The 25,102-nt window shown below is 42.4% G+C and overlaps 1 protein-coding gene across 3 annotated transcripts in view; it reads left to right on the forward strand.

Moving 5' to 3' along the window:
• The window catches only part of LOC143770095 (rap1 GTPase-GDP dissociation stimulator 1-A-like), a 405,235-nt gene extending 381,804 nt beyond the window's left edge, over positions 1–23,431 (forward strand). For all 3 annotated transcript variants that reach the window (XM_077259356.1, XM_077259358.1, XM_077259357.1), the window contains 5 exons: positions 556–681; positions 1,353–1,492; positions 6,658–6,784; positions 7,104–7,232; positions 22,984–23,431. In XM_077259356.1, the coding sequence (XP_077115471.1) occupies positions 556–681; positions 1,353–1,492; positions 6,658–6,784; positions 7,104–7,232; positions 22,984–23,135 (674 nt within the window). In that variant the 3' untranslated portion in view covers positions 23,136–23,431. The remainder of the gene's footprint in view (positions 1–555; positions 682–1,352; positions 1,493–6,657; positions 6,785–7,103; positions 7,233–22,983) is intronic.
• The last annotated feature ends 1,671 nt before the right edge of the window (positions 23,432–25,102 follow it).

Here is a 25,102-nt window from a genome sequence, read left to right on the forward strand (position 1 = left end):
TTGACACCCGTGATACTACTTAGAAGCAGTGTAAATACACAGAGTGATACCTTTATTGGATAATATAATTGTTTGGGTTAGCCAACAATGATATCACTCTTAGAATACTTTTGGGTGTTTTTTTAGCATAAAATTATTTTTCTAGATTTTTTGGGGCTAATACTATTTTATTGTACATCATGCTTAAAAGCAGCCTATACAAATTTACCTTGTATACCTTGTGTGAGCGCCTCTGCTCATCTCGTTCTTTGTACACGTACAATCTATAGATGTTTCGCTGTACCTATTAGGAAGAAGTGTTAAATTGAAGCTAATGAGATGTGAGATGCCAAAAAAGCATAATAATCACACATTTTACACTTACAAGGTTATCTTCAGATTTATTTTCTGGCTGTGTGGAAAACACGTATAAAACATTAGTTATTTGACCTATACTACAAGTATATGACAAGAAATAGAAGGATATATTTTACATCTTTTTGATTTTACAGCAGTATTTATATCAATTTATCAATAACATTTGTAACATTTTATTATGATGCATCTTATCCTTAGTAATGAACAAAGTTAGAATGCTGGAAGATGGGGTGGCAGACAGAATCCAGATGTTGTTAAGATCAGAAATGCCCCCTGTTCAATTCAAGCTCCTGGGAACACTAAGGATGTTGACTGATGGCCAAGGTAAAACAGAAAAATTGCTGTTTTTTTGTGTTTTAACTAGAAATTCATAGCCTAGTGACAAAATTCACAATTTGAGTGTAGTCTCTTCTTTGGGGAATGACTATTTCTGGTGACTTCAGAAAGGTAATTAGGTTCCATACTTAAAATTATTGATGGCATCTCTCTATAATACTTCACTGTGTCTGGCAGAGTCAATGGTAAGATAATCTAGGAGTTGTGTCTGGTAACGTAACTTAGTTGCAATCAATATCTTTTAATACAGAACTCCTTTAAGAAATAGCATTTTAAAATGCCAAAAAAAATAAATTACAGTGATTCACGATACAGAGTACAATATTACTCTCACCTGAATGTCACACAAATAATACTCAGGCATAGCTCAGGGATCTCAATTAATAGCTAGTGTAATATCAATCCAGGAACAAAGAAAAAGCTACAGAATGCGGTTTTTCATCAGAACTCTACAAAAAAATGAACTAGGTCCAATAATGACTCATGGCTTTTAAACAGGAGGTTCAGAAGAAGTTTACTGTGAGAGATATGTAAAGAGCGTAGATACTTCCCGGTGGGCACTTTTTTTTATGTATGAAGACATTGAGCATTGGATAGTTGGTTATTCCAACATTGTCACACCATGCAATAACATAATATCCCTCTATTTTTATGGAAAGCGGATACAGCTAGGATTCTGGGTCAAGATTCCCACCTATTGACGAGACTTGTGCAGTGGTGCGACGCCAAGGACCACGTTGGAGTTCGAGGAGAAGCAAATCGTCTTTTGGCATCTCTTTTACGACACAGCAAGTCTCAAGTAGGGAAATACTTATTGATAAAGACTTGAAACAGGATATCCTGGCCATTTATATGTACTGATGATAAATTTTAGATCTGCGGGATCTGAATGTTGGAACTACCACTCATTAATGCAACAGGAATTCCCCTCCTCCCCCCATTCCTTTTCCCGGGGATCACAATATAGAGGAAGATGTTTGTGTTCTATGCAATGCTTTTCCCACCATGGATGAAAGATGGAGAACCCACATTTTAGATTTTGGCAGGAATTTCACATTTATGTCACTAATATATATTTATTTAACCATTCCTATAGAATAGTTGGATAGAACATGTATTTATTAGAGATGAGCGAGCACTAAAATGCTCGGATGCTCAATACTTAAAACAAGCTATTCCTAATGGTCGGATGCTTGTTTTGAGTAACGAGTATAATGGGAGTCAATGGGAAATCTGAACATTTTTACGGCAGACCCTACAAGAGGATAGAAAACATTCTGAATGGAAGGAGAACAGCATGGGGAAGACCCCTGGAAGCATCTGAATCCCAGATCGCTGATGAGAACAATGGTGTCACACTTTTACTCCACCTTAAGGACTGACAATAAAACATTCAAAATTGATGAGAAATTTGAGTTTACAGGAAAAAAATGTTAAACATTCTTTCCTGCATAATGACTTGTATATAAGGCAAAATTTCAAAAGTATTTTTAAAAAACGATGACTAAAAATTGATAACTATAATGACAGACCCTTAAAGCAACAAGTGGAGAGCCTCATTAAAATATTAAGAAAATGTTAGTTGATGTGCTCCTACACTCATCATGGCTCTGAACAATGTGCTAAGCTTTGTTCATTTTTATCAGAGTGAGACTGTCAGCACTTTCTGTTAACAGGTGAAAGCGTTGTCTCTTTTGACCCCCCCTCCTCCGGTGTCACTAAAAACCCACTCAGACAAGATATCAATGGCAGGGCAGTATAGAACCTCCAAGGCATAGAGGGACCGCTCGCTCATGCAAGGTGTCCAACTTTGAGGCCCAATAGCTGAAGGTCTCAGAGGAATTAGGGAGTTTGCTGGTTTTGTCGGCCAGGTATTGCTTGACAAATCTTTAAATACCTTTCTCTCCTTGTCAAAAATACCCGGTAATCAGAGCCTGGACGCTGGAATGGTGTCATGAAATTGGCCCAGGCCTTTGACAGTGTATCCCTGCCAATTTCATTACACCATTCCAGCATCCAGGCTCTGATTACCGGGTATTTTTGACAAGGAGAGGAAAGTTTTTAAAGATTTGTCAAGCAATACCTGGCCGACAAAACCAGCAAACTCCCTAATTCCTCTGCAACCTTCAGCTATTCAGTCTCAAAGCTGGAGACCTTGCATGAGCGGTCATGAGTGGTCAAAAGGGTCCAAATTCCCCCTGATGGCATTGATATTGAGCTTGAGATACTCCTGCACCATCCTCTGAAGTCGTTCACAATGTGTCAGACTTGTACTCTGTTCGGCTGGTGCACGGACTGGTCTGAAAAATATGTGGAATGACTCACAGAAATTGCTTATGCCACTTACACTGCTGCTGACATTCCTGGGGTTGGAAGTATAGAACTGCAATGCAGACTGTGTGCCTCACTGCTGTCTTGAGGAAAACCACTCTTAAGATTGTGTACAAGCGTGTTTCTATACTCCAGCATGCGCGTGTCTGGCAAAATTTACTCTTGTACCGTGGATCTAACAGTAGTCAGCAGTATGTCTAACCCTAAGAATAATGGCATCATGTTGAAGATAGCATAGCAAGAAGGCACTCATGTGTTGGGAACTTCCATGAGGTCCAAGTCCAAGGTGTGTTGGTGGAGGGGTAACACACAAGGTTGCTTCTTCTATCCCAAGACAACCAAGTACAACAGAGAGGGGATCATTATCCTCTTCATCTCCTGACTGTTGAGCTCCTGCACCTTCACTACCTGTTTGTATGGTACCATGAGCCCCCTCAATTGCTGTAATCCACCCTCCTATTTCACCCGCCTGTGAAAAGACAGTCCAGGACTTGGACTACAAGCCTCCTCACGCAGACTATTCAAAGTGTACTCCAGCATATAGATAACCAGAGTAGTGATGCTGATGACGGCATCGTCAGCGCTAACCATCTTAGTTGCCATTTCAAAACTTTGCAGAAGGGTGCAGAGGTTCTTCATCTGTGTCCACTCCGCCAGCATGATTTGCACCATGTTCATACTGTGTTGATCCAAGCTATGCAAAAGGAAATACTGCACCAGGGCTCGTACCTGCTGCCACAGTCGCTGCAACATGCGCAGAGAAGAATTCCACCTTGTCAGAACATCACAAATCAGTTAACCGGTAGGCCGAAAGACCTCTGTAGCGATGATCGTCGGAAGTGAGCACACAGTGAATGTACTTTCTGCAGCAGCGCATCCTGGCTGGGATAGTGGCAGAGAAATTGCTGTACCACCAGGTTAAGGATGTGAGCCATGCAAGGCACCTGTGCGAGGTTGCTCCAGCGGAGGGCCGCCAGTAAGTTTGCACAGTTATTGAACACAGCCTTTCCTGGCTCCATGTTCAGTGGAGACAGCCATTTCTCTATCTCGGCCTGGTTACCGGTCCACAACTCTTGACCTGTGTGACTGCAATCTCCAAGGCATATTAATTTGAACACTGCCTAATTACGATGAGCCCTGGCTGCGCTGTATGAAGGTGAGGGGGATCCTATCTGCACTGTTGGAATGCATGTCTCATCAAGGGAGAGGTTGTAAGCGCAAGTGGTGGACCTAGAGGAGGAGGTGGAGCCAGAAGCAGTGGAGGAAATGTTATATATAGAGATTTGTCCCGCAAGTCTAGGAGATTCCGAGACTTGTAGAGCAGCCCCTTGACCGCCTGCCCCCACAGCCACCCAGTGCCCAGTTAGTGAGATGTTAGGCCCCTGCCCATGTTTGATCTTCCAGGTGCCAGTGGTGAAATGCACCCTTGCAGGCATTTTTTCAGAGAACGGTTGATGGTGTTTGTGATATGCTGGTGTAACGCAGGCACAGTTTTCTTAGAAAAGTAATGGCGACTGGGCAACTGGTACTAAGGACTGCGGGGGCCATCATCTTTCAGAAACAGTCTGTATCCACCAAGCGAAAAGGTAGCATTTCTGCCTCCAACAGATTGGAGATGGAGTTCAAGTTCTTGCTCTGCCATGTGTAGGAGTAAACATTCTTTTACCTAAACACAACTGCGGGACCAAGGGCTGGCTGCTCTGCTGAGAGAGGGTGGAGTAGGGTGAGCAAGACAAACTGCTGGACTGTGAGTGACCTGCAGGCGGAGATGTTAGGGTGGCTTAAGAAAGATGTGTTGTGCTTGGTGAAACAAAAACAGCAGGCATGTCCACTTCCGTAACAGCTGATTGGCTCTAACTCACCCCGACAAGTGTAGCTTGTGCAACCAGAGACCTGTGTGAGATCTCTCGACATGGTGACGGAGGAAGCGGAAACAGAAGATGTGGTTGATGGGATGACTAATGGTTGACAAGGCCTGTTAGTCCACATTTCAAATTATTGCTTCTACTAAGTCTTTTTTAGTAAATTTGTCAGATAAAATGAGCTGGGGCATTCTTTGCGGTCTTATAAAAAGGCCCAGGCTAGGCAACCCTTGACACCCTTACAAACTGCAGACTTGTGATTGGTGTTGGCTAAAGCCACAGTTGTCGCTGAGGCTGCAGTGTTTGTCATAGTTGAATCACTGTGCAGGAATCTGCAACGCAACCTCCTCATCTTCCTCCTCCTCCTCTGCTGAGCTACTCAGCTACATGCCTATGGGTTCACACCAAGTGGGATCTACAACCTCATCGTCATCCTCTCTGTTCTCCCACTCATCACCCTGAAAGTCACCCTCCTCCTATTCCTGCCCTGACACCATAATGCAGTGTGCACCTCTGGTATCTGAACGAGACCGCTATGTCATCATCTCGAGAGATAGCAATGCACTCTTGGGACCGGAGCGTCGCGAGGAGCATCGGTAAACATTTCGCCTGGATCCGGGGGGATGACGGAGGGTGCGTATATAACTATTTTTTATTTATTTATTTATTTTTTAACAGGGATATGATGCCCACATTGCTATATACTATGTGGGCTGTGCTATATACTACGTTGGCTGTGCAATATACTGCATGGCTGTGCTATATACTACGTGGGCTGTGCAATATACTGCGTGGCTGTGCTATATACTGCGTGGCTGTGCTATATACTGCGTGGGCTATGCAATATACTATGTGGGCTGTGCAATATACTACGTGGGCTGTGCAATATACTGCGTGGCTGTGTTATATACTACGTGGGCTGTGCAATATACTATGTGGCTGTGCATCAAACTACATGGCTGTGCAATATACTACATGGGCTGTGCAATATACTACGTGGGCTGTGCAATATACTATGTGGGCTGTGCAATATACTATGTGGGCTTGCCAGAATATTTGCTGGTTGGTAGGTGATCAAATAATAATTTAATGCAATAAAATGCAATGTAATTATTTAAAAATCATACAATGTGATTTTCAGTTTTTTTTTATTTTTAGGTTCTGTTTCTCACAGTTGAAGTGTACCTATGATAAAAGTTACAGACCTTTCCCTTCTTTGTAGGTGGGGAAACTTGCAAAATTGATAGTGTATAAAATACTTATTTTGCCTTGTACTTACATGCGTTTTTGATGCGTTTCCACCATTGCACTTTAAAAGCATGTGCGTCTTTTACCTGTGGAATTTCCAATCCTAATGCAAGTCTATGGGGAAAATCTGCACAGAAAAATTGGCGTACCTGTAAGAGAATATGTAGTGACATGTGAAAATTGCGCCACAGGTCAGTTTATGCAGCTTTAAAAAGAAGTACAGTGGGCATGAGATGTCTATAAATCCCTTCCACTCTGCTAGAACTGTAGGGAACGGAATATAAGGGTGTAACTTGAGGAAAGGAGCATGGTCCTAACTTCAGTAATCACAGTTATGTATGAGATACCAATCGTTGTATAGCTGAGGATTCTCACTTTGGCAAGATTTCAGAATGTATGATATCAGAGAAGTACTTGATAGACTGTCAGAAGCCTGAACAAGATCTAGACTGTACTTTATACGATTGTGACTTCCACCAAGGTTACACAATTTAAAAATTTCTCTTTTGATTGTTATGCACAGGATGTAGTCAAGGCTATTGAAAAGGCCAAAGGTGTGAAGCATCTGGTATCCATGACAACCAGCGAGCACGCCATTATGCAAAATGAAGCCCTCATCGCATTAGCCATCGCTTCTGCCATCAACCTTGGTAACGTAAAATGCTGCAATCACAAAACAAACCTATTATATCAGAGGGGCACAGAACATTGCATAATGAAATACTAAGGCTTGACAGAAAATTCATTATCGAGTAGGTGATTTATAGAAGGTTTGGGAATGTAATGCGAGCATACTGGAGGTAATGAGATTCATCATCATCACACGCTATTATTATCTCATGCTTTTCTAAGAATGGCGATGCCAACAACCACCATCATCCTCAACTAATACAGTGCAGGCCCCACAACATCATTAATGTAATAGTAGTAGTTTATGAGACGACGTAATGGTCCTCAATATAATTTCAGAGGTTGTCGAAGAAGTCTTCAAAGAGTCGGAGTTGGTGGCAATCCTGCACAAAGTTTTGCAAGATGAATCTAAGGGACCAGAGGTGAAATACAATTGCATGGGGCTGTTATGCAGCCTCGTTGACTCAGGTAAGACTTCAACCGTCTATTATCTCCACCAGAGGAGCTGGGTCGGGATATTATCGTATTCTTACTTTCAGCAGAAAATTTCTAGAATATAAATATGAGCTGATCATTGCAGGAGCCCAGCACTGGTTCACATCCAACTCAGGTTGCTTGCATTACATAAATGGGCTACAGAAGTAAGATTGTAACCTTTTTACATTAGTTTATAACTATAATCGGGGAAAGTAATTACAAAGTCATACCACTTATATGACCTTTATTTACTGAAGACCATGTACACCAACTTGTGATCAACCTGTCGGAGTATAGCTGAGGCACACTCACCTTGGCTGCAGTGGTTTGGAGTATGGCTGACATTTTGTGAGACTCCTGGCAGTTTTAGGATTACCGGTAGTTTTTATATGGACTCGCGTACACTTCAGATGGGACAAACACACTAATCTTGTGGCTGCAGTATTCAGCTTCTTGCACACCTCTGTATAATGGCTCAAATAACACTGGGTTTATATTTTAGGAACTTGCATGTACAGATTATTTAACAGTCATATAGCCCACAAATCAGTATTTTATTTTTACATCAGTGTTAATAAGCAGAGCCAGTTTTAAACAAAGTGGGGCCTTGGACAAAAGTTTAAAGCAGGACCCCAATGCTAACATATTGCACCATCATACACAAAATTTAGGCTGCATTTACATGAGCCGAGTTCAGCCCATTAAACTGGAGTGATAGACCGTATTCAATTCGTTTGGTGTTCGTTTACCGGCCTTTTTACAAAAGCTGATGAAGAATGATGGGCACAGAACTAGTAGCACAATCTGTCCTCATACAGCATAATGTTATCAGCTGCACATCTCCTGGAAACACCGGGCGGCATGCTTCCGAGAACAATGATTTTTGTTCCAGAACAATTCAATCATCCGATGAATAAGCATCATTTTGCTCATTTGTGGAGCAATTGTAGACCTGTTTATACCTTTGAACACGTCTGCACTGCCAGTATTTATAAATGTGGATGCTACATACACACAGTGACAAAAATATGTATATACACATAGCATGCACATGGGTATACACAGCACACATACATACAGAGATATGCTGCATACACAGAGCACATACATACAGAAATGTGCATACACAGAGCCCATGTATACGTATGTACACATGCTGCAGATAGAGAACAGAGACATGCATACATACATAGAGACACATACAGAGATCAAAAACATACAGACATGCCATGTACACAGAGCACATACACAAATGTGTATACACAGAGCACATACATGCATACACTATATATTTATACACTATATATATATATATATATATATATATATATATATATATATATATATATATACACACATATGTATGCATATATATATATATATATATATATATATATATATATACACACATATGTATGCATATATATATATATATATATATATATATATATATATATATATATATATATATATATACACACACATGTATGCATATATATATATATATATATATATATATATATATATATATATATATATCTAGTGTATACACATACACACAGAGACATGCTATATATATATAGAACACAAACATACTGAGAAGCATACACGGAGCACATACATACAGAGACATGCTGCATATATACAGCACATACAGTTACATCCATATATATTTGGACAGAGACAACATTTTTCTAATTTTGGTTATAGACATTACCACAATGAATTTTAAACAAAACAATTAAGATACAGTTGAAGTTCAGACTTTCAGCTTTCATTTGAGGGTATCCACATTAAAATCGGATGAAGGGTTTAGGAGTTTCAGCTCCTTAACATGTGCCACCCTGTTTTTAAAGGGACCAAAAGTAATTGGACAGATTCAATAATTACAGGTCCTTCTCAAAAAATTAGCATATAGTGTTAAATTTCATTATTTACCATAATGTAATGATTACAATTAAACTTTCATATATTATAGATTCATTATCCACCAACTGAAATTTGTCAGGTCTTTTATTGTTTTAATACTGATGATTTTGGCCTACAACTCCTGATAACCCAAAAAACCTGTCTCAATAAATTAGCATATCAAGAAAAGGTTCTCTAAACGACCTATTACCCTAATCTTCTGAATCAACTAATTAACTCTAAACACATGCAAAAGATACCTGAGGCTTTTAAAAACTCCCTGCCTGGTTCATTACTCAAAACCCCCATCATGGGTAAGACTAGCGACCTGACAGATGTCAAGAAGGCCATCATTGACACCCTCAAGCAAGAGGGTAAGACCCAGAAAGAAATTTCTCAACAAATAGGCTGTTCCCAGAGTGCTGTATCAAGGCACCTCAATGGTAAGTCTGTTGGAAGGAAACAATGTGGCAGAAAACGCTGTACAACGAGAAGAGGTGACCGGACCCTGAGGAAGATTGTGCAGAAGGACCAATTCCAGACCTTGGGGAACCTGAGGAAGCAGTGGACTGAGTCTGGTGTGGAAACATCCAGAGCCACCGTGCACAGGCGTGTGCAGGAAATGGGCTACAGGTGCCGCATTCCCCAGGTAAAGCCACTTTTGAACCAGAAACAGCAGCAGAAGCGCCTGACCTGGGCTACAGAGAAGCAGCACTGGACTGTTGCTAAGTGGTCCCAAGTACTTTTTTCTGATGAAAGCAAATTTTGCATGTCATTCGGAAATCAAGGTGCCAGAGTCTGGAGGAAGACTGGGGAGAAGGAAATGCCAAAATGCCTGAAGTCCAGTGTCAAGTACCCAGTCAGTGATGGTGTGGGGTGCCATGTCAGCTGCTGGTGTTGGTCCACTGTGTTTCATCAAGGGCAGGGTCAATGCAGCTAGCTATCAGGAGATTTTGGAGCACTTCATGCTTCCTGGCACCTGCTCACAGTGCCAAAACCACTGGTAAATGGTTTACTGACCATGGTATTACTGTGCTCAATTGGCCTGCCAACTCTCCTGACCTGAACCCCATAGAGAATCTGTGGGATATTGTGAAGAGAAAGTTGAGAGACGCAAGACCCAACACTCTGGATGAGCTTAAGGCCGCTATTGAAGCATCCTGGGCCTCCATAACATCTCAGCAGTGTCACAGGCTGATTGCCTCCATGCCACGCCGCATTGAAGCAGTCATTTCTGCCAAAGGATTCCCGACCAAGTATTGAGTGCATAACTGAACATTATTATTTGATGGTTTTTTTGTTTGTTATTAAAAAACACTTTTATTTGATTGGACGGTTGAAATATGCTAATTTATTGAGACAGGTTTTTTGGGTTATCAGGAGTTGTAGGCCAAAATCATCAGTATTAAAACAATAAAAGACCTGACAAATTTCAGTTGGTGGATAATGAATCTATAATATATGAAAGTTTAATTGTAATCATTACATTATGGTAAATAATGAAATTTAACACTATATGCTAATTTTTTGAGAAGGACCTGTATAAATAAAATGTTCATTTCTAGTACTTGGTTGAAAACCCTTTGTTGGCAATGACTGCCTGAAGTCTTGAACTCATGGACATCACCAGACGCAGTGTTTCCTCCTTTTTGATGCTCTGTCAGGCCTTCACTGCGGTGGTTTTCAGTTGCTGTTTGTTTGTGGGCCTTTCAGTCTGAAGTTTAGTCTTTAACAAGTGAAATGCATGCTCAATTGGGTTGAGATCAGGTGACTGACTGGGCCATTCAAGAATATTCCACTTCTTTGCTTTAATAAACTCCTGGGTTGCTTTGGTTTTATGTTTTGGGTCATTGTCCATCTGTAGCATGAAACGACGACCAATGAGTTTTGCTGCAGTTTGCTGGATCTGAGCACACAGTATGGCTCTGAATACCTCAGAATTCATTCGGCTGCTTCTGTCCTGTGTCACATCATCAATAAACACTAGTGACCCAGTGCCACTGGCAGCCATGCATGCCCAAGCCATCACACTGCCTCCGCCGTGTTTTACAGATGATGTGGTATGCTTTGGGTCATGAGCTGTACCAAGCCTTCGCCATACTTTTCTCTTTCCATCATTCTGGTAGAGGTTGATCTTGGTTTCATCTGTCCAAAGAATGTTCTTCCAGAACTGTGCTGGCTTTTTTTAGATGTTATTTTAGCAAAGTCCAGTCTAGCCTTTTTATTCTTGATGCTTATGAGTGGCTTGCACCGTGCAGTGAACCCTCTGTATTTACTTTCATGCAGTCTTCTCTTTATGGTAGATTTGGATATTGATACGCCGACCTCCTGGAGAGTGTTGGTCACTTGGTTGAATGTTGTGAAGGGGTTTCTCTTCACCATGGAGATTATTCTGCGATCATCCACCACTGTTGTCTTCTGTGGGCGCCCAGGTCTTTTTGCATTGATGAGTTCACCAGTGCTTTCTCTCTTTCTCAGGATGTACCAAACTGTAGATTTTGCCACTCCTCTGTTTTCGCTGCTTAAGGATGGCTTGTTTCACCTGCATGGAGAGCTCCTTTGACCGCATATTTACTTAACAGCTAAACCTTCCAAATGCAAGCACCACACCTCAAATCAACTCCAGGCCTTTTATCTGCTTAATTGAGAATTACATAACGAAGGGATTGCCCACACCTGTCCATGAAATAGCCTTGGAGTCAATTGTCCAATTACTTTTGGTCCCTTAAAAAACAGGGTGGCACATGTTAAGGAGCTGAAACTCATAAACCCTTCATCCAATTTTAATGTGGATACCCTCAAATGAAAGCCGAAAGTCTGAACTTCAAGTGCATCTGAATTGTTTCGTTTAAAATTCATTGTGGTAATGTCTATAATCAAAATCAGAAAAATGTTGTCTGTCCAAATGTATATGGATGTAACTGTACATACAAAGCGACATGCTGCATACACATAGACATGATACATACAGAGTGAATACATATAGTGACATGCTGCATACACAGAGCAAATACAGAGACAAAGTATGTATATATATATATATATATATATATATCTTCCAGCAATGAAGGATGCGAGGGCACTCACCAGTCTTCAAATTTCAAGCTTTATTCACAAAATATTTCCATTAAAATTCATGGCTAGGGTTGCCACGACCAAACCGGAGCTCGTGTGAGCAGGGGAGTGCAGGGACGACGGCCGTTTCGCGCTGTGCTTTGCGCTTCTACGGGTCAGAAGTGACCCGTAGAAGCGCAAAGCACAGCGCGAAACGGCCGTCGTCCCTGCACTCCCCTGCTCACACGAGCTCCGGTTTGGTCGTGGCAACCCTAGCCATGAATTTTAATGGAAATATTTTGTGAATAAAGCTTGAAATTTGAAGACTGGTGAGTGCCCTCGCATCCTTCATTGCTGGAAGATACACATATCTAATTTTCTGCAGAGGAGCACCCAAAGTTGTAAACGGGCTGACATAGCCATTGATTAAGCACCTGATTCAGGTTGCGCCGTCTGGAGACAGCTATTTATCATAGAGACAGTGCCGCCTGATTAACTTTTCTTGCACATTGTGATATATATATATATATATATATATACACACTAGCTGAAGAGCCCGGCGTTGCCTGGGCATAGTAAATATCTGTGGTTAGTTATAGCACCTCACTTCTCTTATTTTCCCATCACGCCTCTCATTTTCCCCATCACATCTTTCATTTTCCCCCTCACATCTCTCATTTTCTCCCTCACACCTCTCATTTTCCCCCTCACTCCTATTTTCCCCCTCACTCCTCTCATTCCCCCCTAACACTTGTCATTTCGACCTCACATCTGTCATTTTCCGATCACTCCACTATTTTCCCTCACTCCTCTCATTTTGCACTCACACCTCTCATTTTCACCTCAGTATATACATGTTTGTCATCTCCCTTATATATAGTATACACCTGTATGTCATCTCCTGTATATAGTATATACCTGTATGTCATCTCCCCTGTATATAGTATATACCTGCTGTGTGTCATCTCCCCTGTATATAGTACATACCTGTATGTCATCTCCTCCTATACATAGCATATACCTGTATGTCATCTCCTCCTGTATATACTATATACCTGTAGGTAATCTGCTCCTGTATATAGTATATACCTGTAGGTAATCTGCTCCTGTATATAGTATATACCTGTGTGTCATCTCTCCTGTATATAGTATATATCTGTGTCATCTCCTCCTGTATATAGTATATACCTGTGTGTCATCTCCCCTGTAAATAGTATATACCGGTGTGTCATCTCCTCCTGTATATAGTATATATCTGTATGTCATCTCCTCCTGTATTAGACCTCGTTCACACGTTATGTGGTCAGTATTTTTACCTCAGTATTTGTAAGCTAAATTGGCAGACTGATAAATCCCCAGCCAACAGTAAGCCCACCCCCTGGCAGTATATATTAGCTCACACATACACATAATAGACTGGTCATGTGACTGACAGCTGCCGGATTCCTATATGGTACATTTGTTGCTCTTGTAGTTTGTCTGCTTATTAATCAGATTTTTATTTTTGAAGGATAATACCAGACTTGTGTGTGTTTTAGGGCGAGTTTCGTGTGTCGTTGTGTGTGTTGAGTTGCGTGTGGCGACATGCATGTAGCGACTTTTGTGAGATGAGTTTTGTGTGGCGACATGCGTGTAGCAACTTTTTGTGTGTCGAGTTGCATGTGACAGGTTAGTGTAGCAAGTTGTGTGCAGCAAGTTTTGCGCATGGCGAGTTTTGCGTGTGGCGAGTTTTATGTGTGGTGCCTTTTGAGTATGTGCAAGTTTTGTGTGAGGCAACTTTTGCATGTGTTGCAACTTTTGTGCATGTGGCAATTTTTCCGCATGTGCAAGTTTTGCGCGTGGCGAGTTTTCCATGAGGTGAGTTTTGCACGTGTGGCGAGTTTTGCATGTGGAGAGTTTTGCGCGTGGCGAGTTTTGAGCGGCGACTTTTGTGTTTCGACTTATGTGGCGAGGTTGGTGTATGTGTGGTGAAATGTGCGCTGAGGGTGGTATATGTGTTCGAGCACGTGGTAGTGTGTGGCGCATTTTGTGCGTGTGTTCATATCCCCGTGGTGGTGTGGTGATTATCCCATGTCTGGACCCCCACCTTAGCAACTGTACAGTATATACTCTTTGGCGCCATCGCTCTCATTCTTTAAGTCCCCCTTGTTCACATCTGGCAGCTGTTAATTTGCCTCCAACACTTTTCCTTTCATTTTTTTCCCCATTATGTAGATAGGGGCAAAATTGTTTGGTGAATTGGAAAGCGCGGGGTTCAAATTTCACCTCACAACATAGCGTTGACGCTCTCGGGGTCCAGACGTGTGACTGTGCAAAATTTTGTGCCTGTAGCTGCGACGCCTCCAACACTTTTCCTTTCACTTTTTCCCCATTATGTAGATAGGGGCAAAATTGTTTGGTGAATTGGAAAGCGCGGGGTTAAAATTTCACCTCACAACATAGCCTATATGACGCTCTCGGGGTCCAGACGTGTGACTGTGGAAAATTTTGTGGCTGTAGCTGCGACGGTTCAGATGCCAATCCCGGACATACACACACACACACACACATTCAGCTTTATATATTAGATATATATACATACTAGCTGTTTCCAGCCAGCTAACGCTTGGCATGCTCATTGCTATCTAATTAACGCTGCTAGTGATTAAACTAAAGTAAATAATGACAACATTCAATGGCGCTTATGCAGGTGGTAAATTAACTTAAAATGAAGTTAATAACAATAATAATTAAAAATCAGAATAATGCTAAAACATTTTATTCACAGCGTAAAATCAAAAGCAAACTGGATTCGTATGGTATGGTGTGGGGACAGGGCCTCATGTGGTAATGGGTGAGGACGGAGCCTCGTGTGGTAATGTGTGGGGACGGAGCCTCATGTGGTAATGTGAGAGGACGGAGCCTCATGTGGTAATGTGTGGGAACAGAGCCTCGTGTGGTAATGTGTGAAGACGGAGCCTCGTGTGGTAATGTCGGGGGACGGAGCCTTGTGTAGTAATGTGTGGGGATGGAGCCTCGTGTGGAAATGTGTGGGGATGGAGCCTCATGTAGTAATGTGTGGGGCGGGATTATGTGTGGCAATATGGAGGGGGGGTGGGATTATGTGTGGTAATGTGGTGGGGGGGCGGGATTGTGTGTGGTAATGTGGTGGGATTGTGTGTGGTAATGTGGTGGGGGGCAGGATTATGTGTGGTAATGTGGTGGGGGGCAGGATTATGTGTGGTAATGTGGGGGGCGGGATTGTGTGTGGTAATGTGGGGGGCGGGATTGTGTGTGGTAATGTGGTGGGGGGCGGGATTGTGTGTGGTAATGTGATGGGGCGGGATTATGTGTGGTAATGTGATGGGGCGGGATTATGCGTGGTAATGTGGTGGGGGGATTATGCATGGTAATGTGGTGGGGGCGGAGCTGCTGTGCAGAGGGTGGGATTATGTGTTGGTGATGTGCAGAGGGGCCGGATTGTATGTGGTAATGTGGTGGGGGGTGCAGCTACTGTGCAGAGGGCAGGATTATGTGTGGTAATGTGGTGGGGGGCGGGATTGTGTGTGGTAATGTGGTGGGGGCGGGATTGTGTGTGGTAATGTGGGGGGGCGGGATTGTGTGTGGTAATGTGGTGGGGGAGCGGGATTGTGTGTGGTAATGTGGTGGAGGCGGGATTGTGTGTGGTAATGTGGTGGGGGGGCGGAATTGTGTGTGGTAATGTGGTGGGGGGGCGGAATTGTGTGTGGTAATGTGGTGGGGGGCGGAATTGTGTGTGGTAATGTGGTGGGGGCGGGATTGTGTGTGGAAATGTAGTGGGGGGGGGCGGGATTCTGTGTGGTAATGTGGAGGGGGCGGGATTGTGTGTGGCAAAGTGGTGGGGGCGGAGCTACTGTGCACAGGGCGGGATTATGTGTGGTGATGTGTTGGGGAGCGGGATTGTGTGTGGTAATGTGGTGGGGGATGGGATTGTGTGGGGTGATGTGTTGGGGGGCGGGATTCTGTGTGGTAATGTGGTGGGGGCGGGATTGTGTGTGGCAATGTGGTGGGGGGCGGAGCTACTGTGCACAGGGCGGGATTGTGTGTGGTGATGTGTTGGGGAGCGGGATTGTGTGTGGTAATGTGGTGGGGGGGCGGAATTGTGTGTGGTAATGTGGTGGGGGGCGGAATTGTGTGTGGTAATGTGGTGGGGGCGGGATTGTGTGTGGAAATGTAGTGGGGGGGGGCGGGATTCTGTGTGGTAATGTGGAGGGGGCGGGATTGTGTGTGGCAAAGTGGTGGGGGCGGAGCTACTGTGCACAGGGCGGGATTATGTGTGGTGATGTGTTGGGGAGCGGGATTGTGTGTGGTAATGTGGTGGGGGATGGGATTGTGTGGGGTGATGTGTTGGGGGGCGGGATTCTGTGTGGTAATGTGGTGGGGGCGGGATTGTGTGTGGCAATGTGGTGGGGGGCGGAGCTACTGTGCACAGGGCGGGATTGTGTGTGGTGATGTGTTGGGGAGCGGGATTGTGTGTGGTAATGTGGTGGGGGGGCGGAATTGTGTGTGGTAATGTGGTGGGGGGCGGAATTGTGTGTGGTAATGTGGTGGGGGCGGGATTGTGTGTGGAAATGTAGTGGGGGGGGCGGGATTCTGTGTGGTAATGTGGAGGGGGCGGGATTGTGTGTGGCAAAGTGGTGGGGGCGGAGCTACTGTGCACAGGGCGGGATTATGTGTGGTGATGTGTTGGGGAGCGGGATTGTGTGTGGTAATGTGGTGGGGGATGGGATTGTGTGGGAAGATGTGTTGGGGGGCGGGATTCTGTGTGGTAATGTGGTGGGAGCGGGATTGTGTGTGGCAATGTGGTGGGGGGCGGAGCTACTGTGCACAGGGCGGGATTGTGTGTGGTGATGTGTTGGGGAGCGGGATTGTGTGTGGTAATGTGGTGGGGGATGGGATTATGTGTGGTGATGTGTTGGGGGGTGGGATTGTGTGTGGCAATGTGGTGGGGGGCGCAGCTACTGTGCAGAGGGCGGGATTGTGTGTGGTAATGTGGTGGGGGGGCGGGATTGTATGTGGTAATGTGGTGGGGCCGGGATTATGTGTGGTAATGTGGTGGGGGCGGGATTGTGTGTGGCAATATGGGGGGGGCGGGATTGTGTGTGGTAATGGGGTGGGGGGCGGGATTGTGTGATGATGTGTAGGGGGCAGAGCTACTGTGCAGGGGGCGGGATTAGCGAGTAATCACGATGCCCCATATACAGTATATATAGATACATAATGGGGAAAAAAGTCAGCCACCAATTGCACAAATTCTCCCACTTAGGCTGGAGTCACACTTAGCGTATAAAAAAAAAATCGGTCCGATTTTGACGGCCAAGAATCGCACCAATATTCTCCGTACGGTGATCCATATGTAATCCGTTTGCAATGCGATAATGCGATTTCCTCGCACCTATGTATCTGTGTGACATCCGTATGACATGCGTATGTCTCAATGCTTTTCCCCATTGAATTTAATGGCTCAATGGGCTAAAATGAAGAAAATGCTTGCTTGCGTATTTCTCGCAAGTCACACTAATGGTCCGTGTGGTGTGCAATTTTTTTCTCACACCCATAGACTTGCATTGGCGAGACTCCACCGATATACGTGTACAAACGCAGCATGCTGCAATTTCACTCGAACGTATAATACAGCCGAGAAAAAAAACGGTGACGAAAGCTGCCCCATAGATTAACAGCGGTCTGAGTGCTATGCAATGTTTTCTCGCATAGCACTTGTCTGTATTCCTCAGTAGTGTGACTCCAGCCTTAAAAAGATGAGAGAGAGGCCTGTAATTGACATCATAGGTAGACCACAACTATGAGAGTCAAAATGAGAAAACAAGTTAAAAAAAAATCACCCTGTCTGATTTGGCAAGATTTATTTTGCATATTATGGTGGAAAATAAGTATTTGGTCACCTAAAAACATGCAAGATTTCTGGCTCTCACAGGCCTGTAACTTCTTCTTTAAGAGGCTCCTTTGTCCTCCACTTATTACCTGTAGTAATGGCACCTGTTTGAACTTGTTATCAGTATAAAAGACACCTGTCCACAACCTCAAACAGTCACACTCCAAACTCCACTATGGTGAAGACCAAAGACCTGTCGAAGGACACCAGAAACAAAATTGTTGCCATGTACCAGGCTGGGAAGACAATCTGCAATAGGCAAGCAGCTTGGTGTGATGAAATCAACTGTGGGAGCAATAATAAGAAAATGGAATACATACAAGACCACTGATAATCTCCCTTGATCTGGGGCTCCATGCAAGATCTCACCCCGTGGGGACAAAATGGTCACAACAAAGGTGTGCAAAAATCCCAGAACCACACATGGGGGATGACCTGCAAAGAGCTGGCACCATCGTAACAAAGGCTACCATCAGTAGCACACTACGCCGCCAGGGACTCAGATCCTGCAGTGCCGGACGTGTCCCCCTGCTTAGGCCAGTACATGTCCAGGACCATCTGAAGTTTGGTGGAGAGCATTGGGATTATCCAGAAAAGTATTGGAAGAATGTCATATGGTCTGATGAAACCAAAGTAGAACTGTTTGGTAGAAACAAAACTCGTCGTGTTTGGAGGAGACAGAATGCTGAGATGCATCCAAAGAACATCATACCTACTGTGAAGCATGGGGGTGGCAACATCATGCTTTGGGGCTGTTTCTCTGCAAAGAGACCAGGACGACTGATCTGTGTACATGAAAGAATGAATGGGGCCATGTATCGTGAGATTTTGAGTGCAAACCTCTTTCCATCATCTAGGTCATTGAAGATAAAACGTGGACAAGTCTTTCAGCATGATAATGATCCCAAGCACACCACCAGGGCAATGAAGATGCACATGAAGGTCCTGGAGTGGCCTAGCCAGTCTCCAGATCTCAACCCCATAGAAAACCTTTGGAGGGAGTTGAAAGTCCATGTTGCCCAGCGACCCAGAGGTCCAAAATATCACTGCTCTAGAGAAGATCTACATGGAGGAATGGGCCAACAGTGTGTGCCAACCTTGTGAAGACTTACAGAAAAAGTTAGACCACTGTCATTGCCAACAAAGGATACAGTTGTGCTCAAAAGTTTACATACCCCAGCAGAATTTTTGATTTATTGGCCTTTTTTCAGAGAATATGAACGATAACACATAGAAACCTTCAAAAAGAACCTGAAGACTCACCTCTTCCGACAAGCCTACAGCCTGCAGTGATCCTCAACCTACTGAACCGCCGCATGACCAACTCTACTCTCTCCTAGTGTATATTCAACCATCCCCTGTGAGCCCTCGCGGGCAGGGTTCTCCCTCCTTCTGTACCTGTTAGTGCCTTGTTTTCTGCTCATGTTTATTGTATTTGTCTATATTTGCCCCCTTTTCACATGTAAAGCGCCATGGAATAAATGGCGCTATAAAAATGTATAAAAATAATAATAATAAATAATAAAACTTTTTCTCCACTCATGGTCAGTGGTTGGGTGAAGCCAATTTTTGTTAAACTGCTGTGTTTTCTCTTTTTAAATCATAATGACAACCCAAAACATCCAAATGACCCTGATCAAAAGTTTACATACCCCATTTCTTAATACCGTGTATTGCCCCTTCTAACATCAATGACAGCTTGAAGTCTTTTGTGGTAGTTGTGGATGAGGTTCATTATTTTCTCAGATACTAAAGCTGCCCACTCTTCTTGGTAAAAAGCCTCCAGTTCCTGTAAATTCCTGGGCTGTCTAGTATGAACTGCGCGTTTGAGATGTCCCCAGAGTGGCTCAATGATATTGAGGTCAGGAGACTGAGATGGCCACTCCAGAACCTTCACTTTGCTCTGCTGTAGCCAATGACAGGACGACTTAGCCTTGTGTTTTGGATCGTTGTCATGTTGGAACGTCCAAGTACGTCCCACACACAGCTTTCGGGCTGATGAGTACAAATTTGCCTCCAGTGTTTGCTGATAACATGTTTCATTCATCTTTCCTTCAACTTTGACCAAGTTTTTTGTGCCTTTGTAACTCACACATCCCAAAAAAATCAGCTATCCACCTCCGTGCATTACAGTTGGAATAGTGTTCCTTTCATCATAGGCCTTGTTTACCTCTCTCCAAATATAACGTTTATGATTGTGGACAAAAAGTTCAATTTTGGTCTCATCGCTCCAAATTACCTTGTTCTAGAAGTTTTAAGGCTCGTCTCTGTGCTGTTTTGAGTATTGTAGGCGAGATACTTTGTAGCATTTGCGCAGTAATGGCTTTCTTCTGGTGACTCGACCATGCAGCCCATTTTTCTTCAAGTGCCTCCTTATTGTGCATCTTGAAACAGCCACACCGCTAGTTTTCAGAGAGTCCAGTATTTCAGCTAATGTTATTTGTGGGTTATTTACATCACAAACAATTTTCCTGGCACTTGTGGATGAAATTTTTGTTTGTCTACCTGACCATGGTTTTGTTTTTACAGAGCCCTTGATTTTCCATTTGTTAATTACAGTTTCAATGTTGCTGACTGGCATTATCAATTCCTTGGATATCGTTTTGTATCCCTTTCCTGTTTTATACAGTTCAACTACCTTTTCCGGTAGATAGGTTGACAATTCTTTTGCTTTCCCCTTGACTCACAATCCAGAAACGTCAGTGGCTGGATGAAAGATGCAAGAGTCTGTCTGGATCCCAGAAACTCAGCTCAGCTTTTATGCACATACACACTGATTACAAGCAAAGAGGTCACAGTAGTTTGACAATAAATGACTTCACCCAACCACTAACCATGAGTGGAGAAAAAGTTTTGGTGTTATCATTCATATTCTCTGAAAAAAATCCGATAAAGCAAAAATTCTGCTGGTGTATGTAAACTTTTGAGCACAACTGTATATAACAAAATATTGAGATGAACTTTTGTTAATGACCAAATACTTATTTTCCACCATAATTTGCAAAATAAATCTTGCCAAACCAGGCAAGGTGATTTTCTGGATTTGTTTTCTCATTTTGACTCTCATGGTTGTGGTCTACCTATGATTTAAATTACAGTCCTCTCATCTTTTTAAGTGGTAGAACTTGCACAATTGGTGGCTGACTAAATACTTTTTTCCCCACTGTATATATTTATATTTTAAGAATCCATACTCGCAGGCAGGCATTTGATAGCGTTCGTATAGGCAATGCGGCTTGGCCGAAATGCACAGTTTTATTGCTTTCATAAAACTCCAAGGCATTCAAAACCAAAACACCTCTTCTGGGCACAATGGTATAACAGCAAATAAACAGTTCATTCAGCAGACACATACACTGAGAAGCAAAATTTGGATTTTTAGGATAAAAAAAAGTAACAATGCAGTGACATGACAAGAATCTGCATAACTAAATCATATGCAAATAGCTGCAAGTCAAATTTACATATGAGATAGCCAAGATGATTGTCTATAAAATGATGGTAGTCTCACGTTCGAATCAGTGGTGGATGGTGAGATTATGGAGCCTGAAAGTCAAAAATTCAAACCATTGTTACCCTTTTACTCATAAGTGTATATGCCAGTGAGGGCTCACCCTAACAGATTACAGTCCTTTCTCCCAGAGTAAATTTTACACACCGCGTTTGAAGCTAATCCTGTGCAATCTCCATTTAGAGAGACTGACTTGTTTCTCTCCCTGCTACAGCTCATACTTTGGCTGGCCACTCACCAGCTTCAAGAAACTCAGTGCTAGGATTTAACCCAGTCCTACCTGGGTTTGCTACAATATATTGCTACAAAATAAACGGGGAAAAAAGAAAAGTCAGACAAGAGGAATTTTATTGCCTTTGTCTTTTTTCCTCATGTTTTTAAAATCTCTTTTGCAATCCTATTACTGGTCATCTTCTCAATTTACTCTCTTTCCCCTCTGGCAACCTCTCAATTTCCTCATATGTCTAGCCTGTAGGGTAGGGTGACAAAATAGAAGCTTTTTCTTGTGAAGAAAATACAATCTGCTATATTTTGCCAAAGAAAACTCATCAAATGTCCCTGACGCGTGTTTCCCTTTGAAAAAGCTGAACAGCGAAACACGCGTCAGGGGCATTTGAGAAGCCGTGGGAGTCATCCCTACTCATGGGTAAGCATGTGGATTTAATTGCAGTTGTTCTGGGCTTATGATGGGTATGCTACCTATATATACTATGACGCTGCTTTGATGGGGTTAGCCATTAAACTCTGCGTGGACTATAATCATGCCTATACCCTGATGGGATACACTTTATCTCCCACTGCTTCCCTATTTATCGCCATGTTTCTCCTTGTACCTCCTGTTTTTGGGTCTTTATTGTAATTTGTATATTTATTTGTATACATGATTTATTCTAATAAAATAAGCTTTTCATCATGGTCAGTGGGACATTGAGTATGCTCCATTTTGTTGTGTACATTGTATTTGGGAGCAGTCCTTTTCAGCCATCTTCTTGTGGTGTTTATGATGGGGGAGTGATATTTGTTTACTCCCGGCCTTAGTGTTATATTGTGCTTGATGACTCTTGTACTGACTCCGTGGGATATTAGTTGTGATATATGTTGATCATTTTTAGGTTTTATTGTTCTCAACACATTCCACTGTAATGAATAAACATTAACAACTGGAATATTTCATTCAGTGATATCTAGGATGTGGGATTTTAGTGTCCCCTTAATTTTTTTGAGCAGTATATATATATTATATATATATATATATATATATAATCATAACTTAAAGAAATATCTCTTGCAGCAAACAAAGGTCTAAAGATAAATCCAGCACTAAAATACGGTGTCTAACTTAAGTTTTCTTTCTACAGATGATTTGCGGAAGGAAATGGAAGTAATGAACCTAAAAGAAACCTTGGAGAAGCTCCGTACTCATAGCAACGTCAATGTAGTTAGACAGGCCAACAAAGTTCTGGAGATTCTAGAACATTTTAGCCAGAACAGTGATCATTTCTTTCCATAGATGTACGCAGAGTAAAAGAACAAGCACAACCCAAAGTGTTCGCCTACATTCCTGCATTAGCCCATGTAGCATCTTCTTCAGCTAGTAACAATTAGGGACTGTATTGTATTGTTAAAACTATAAGTACAATATTTAGCAAGTGAGGATTTCCAACAGTGTTCTAGTGTCATCTATTTCCACAAATGGTAACAAAGTAACATTCAGATATTTTTTCCTATTTGTACTAGTGCCAAACAGAAATGGCTATAGATGGAAAGGGACCACACGTTTGTAATAGTGTATAGATTTTTTTTTTTTTAAATAAAGCACATTTTTGTTCAGTCATTTCTAATACAGAAGTCTGAAGCTGTGGTAGGATGACGCACAGCGGAAAGTGGTCAATAATATAATGGGAATCTCCACAAATTGGAGCCAGAAGACATCTCAGGAACCAAGGAGGAACCCGCACTACCCTATGCAGAGGAGAATTAACAGCGTTACTTTTACCTATAGGTGCTAGTGTTACAGCTCATCATTATTGATGTGAATGGAACCAAGGAATACTAGTATACACAGAGAAAAAAGGCATTTGCCTAGTTCAGTTCTGGTGTTATCCCACCCAATGACCTTTCTACAAGATCATATCCCAATATGTAGTAGGTGCAATAATAAAATCAGCAAATACTTCCAATTAGATCTGTAGTATAGTCTTCTGATAAGCTATGTAGCTTACACCATGTGCAGGGCATTGCAGTAGATTAGATATCCATGGTTCGGACACTCACATAGTAACTGCTACTTTGTGATGCACCATAACCATGGTTATCTAAGCTACAGCAATGCCCCGCACATTGGGTAAGTGTCATAGCTAATCAGAACTATACTACATTTCCAATTGGAGGTATTTGCTCATATTATTACAATTACTACATATTAGGATAGGATCTCAGAGACGGAAATACCCCTTTAAGGCCATGTTCACACGTTGCGGTTTTTACTGCGGATCCGCAGCGTTTTTGACGCTGCGGATCCGCAGCAGTTTTCCATGCGGTGTACAGTACCATGTAAACCTATGGAAAATAAAAACCGCTGTGCACATGCTGCGGAAAAAAACGAGCGGAAACGCAGCGGTTTATTTTCCGCAGCATGTCAATTCTTTGTGCGGATTCCGCAGCGGTTTTACACCTGCTCCATAATAGAAAGCCGCAGGTGTAAAACCGCAGTAGAATCCGCACAAAAACGCGGTAAATCCGCAGTAAATCTGCGATAAATCCGCAGGAAAAACGCAGTGTTTTTGTCCTGCGGATTTATCAAAATCAGTGCGGAAAAATCTGCACACCATTCCGCAGCATGTGCACATAGCCTAAGCCTTTTTAAGACTAGGAGACCATTTTTGTGCTTTCATTTGTTTCCCCATCTCTTCTTTTAAAAGCTATAACTTTATATTTTATTTTAATATCGCCATGAAGGGCTTATTTTTTGGTGGGACAAATTATACTATTGAATGACACCAGTTTACCATTTAATGAAAACAAGGAAACAAATTTCAAGTAGATAAATGGTGAAAACATTTTGATTTGTTTTCATTCGAGTTTGTTTTTTGCCATTTTCTGAGATCCATAACTTATTTTTCAGTTGATGGAGGTAAGCTGTCTGGTTTGTGTACATAGCTGATATTTTTTATTGATACTATTTTGGGGTTATCACTTCTCATTGCTATTGTTTGAGGATGTGGGACAACCAAAAACAGCAATTCTTTACTTTCAATTGTCTTTTTTCAGCGTTTACAACATACAGTTTAAATAATTTTATATTTGATACATCGAACTTTTACAGACATGACGACACCAAAAAGATTTATGTTTTTACATTTTTTTTAATTTTTTTAGCTTTTGTATTTTTTACTTTTACTTTATTTTATAATCTATTTAGGAAACTTGAACCTGCAATCATTCGATCGCTTATAGTATAAAATGCAGTAGAAGGTA

Source organism: Ranitomeya variabilis, chromosome 4 (assembly GCF_051348905.1).
Source record: "Ranitomeya variabilis isolate aRanVar5 chromosome 4, aRanVar5.hap1, whole genome shotgun sequence".
Taxonomy (NCBI): domain Eukaryota; kingdom Metazoa; phylum Chordata; class Amphibia; order Anura; family Dendrobatidae; genus Ranitomeya; species Ranitomeya variabilis.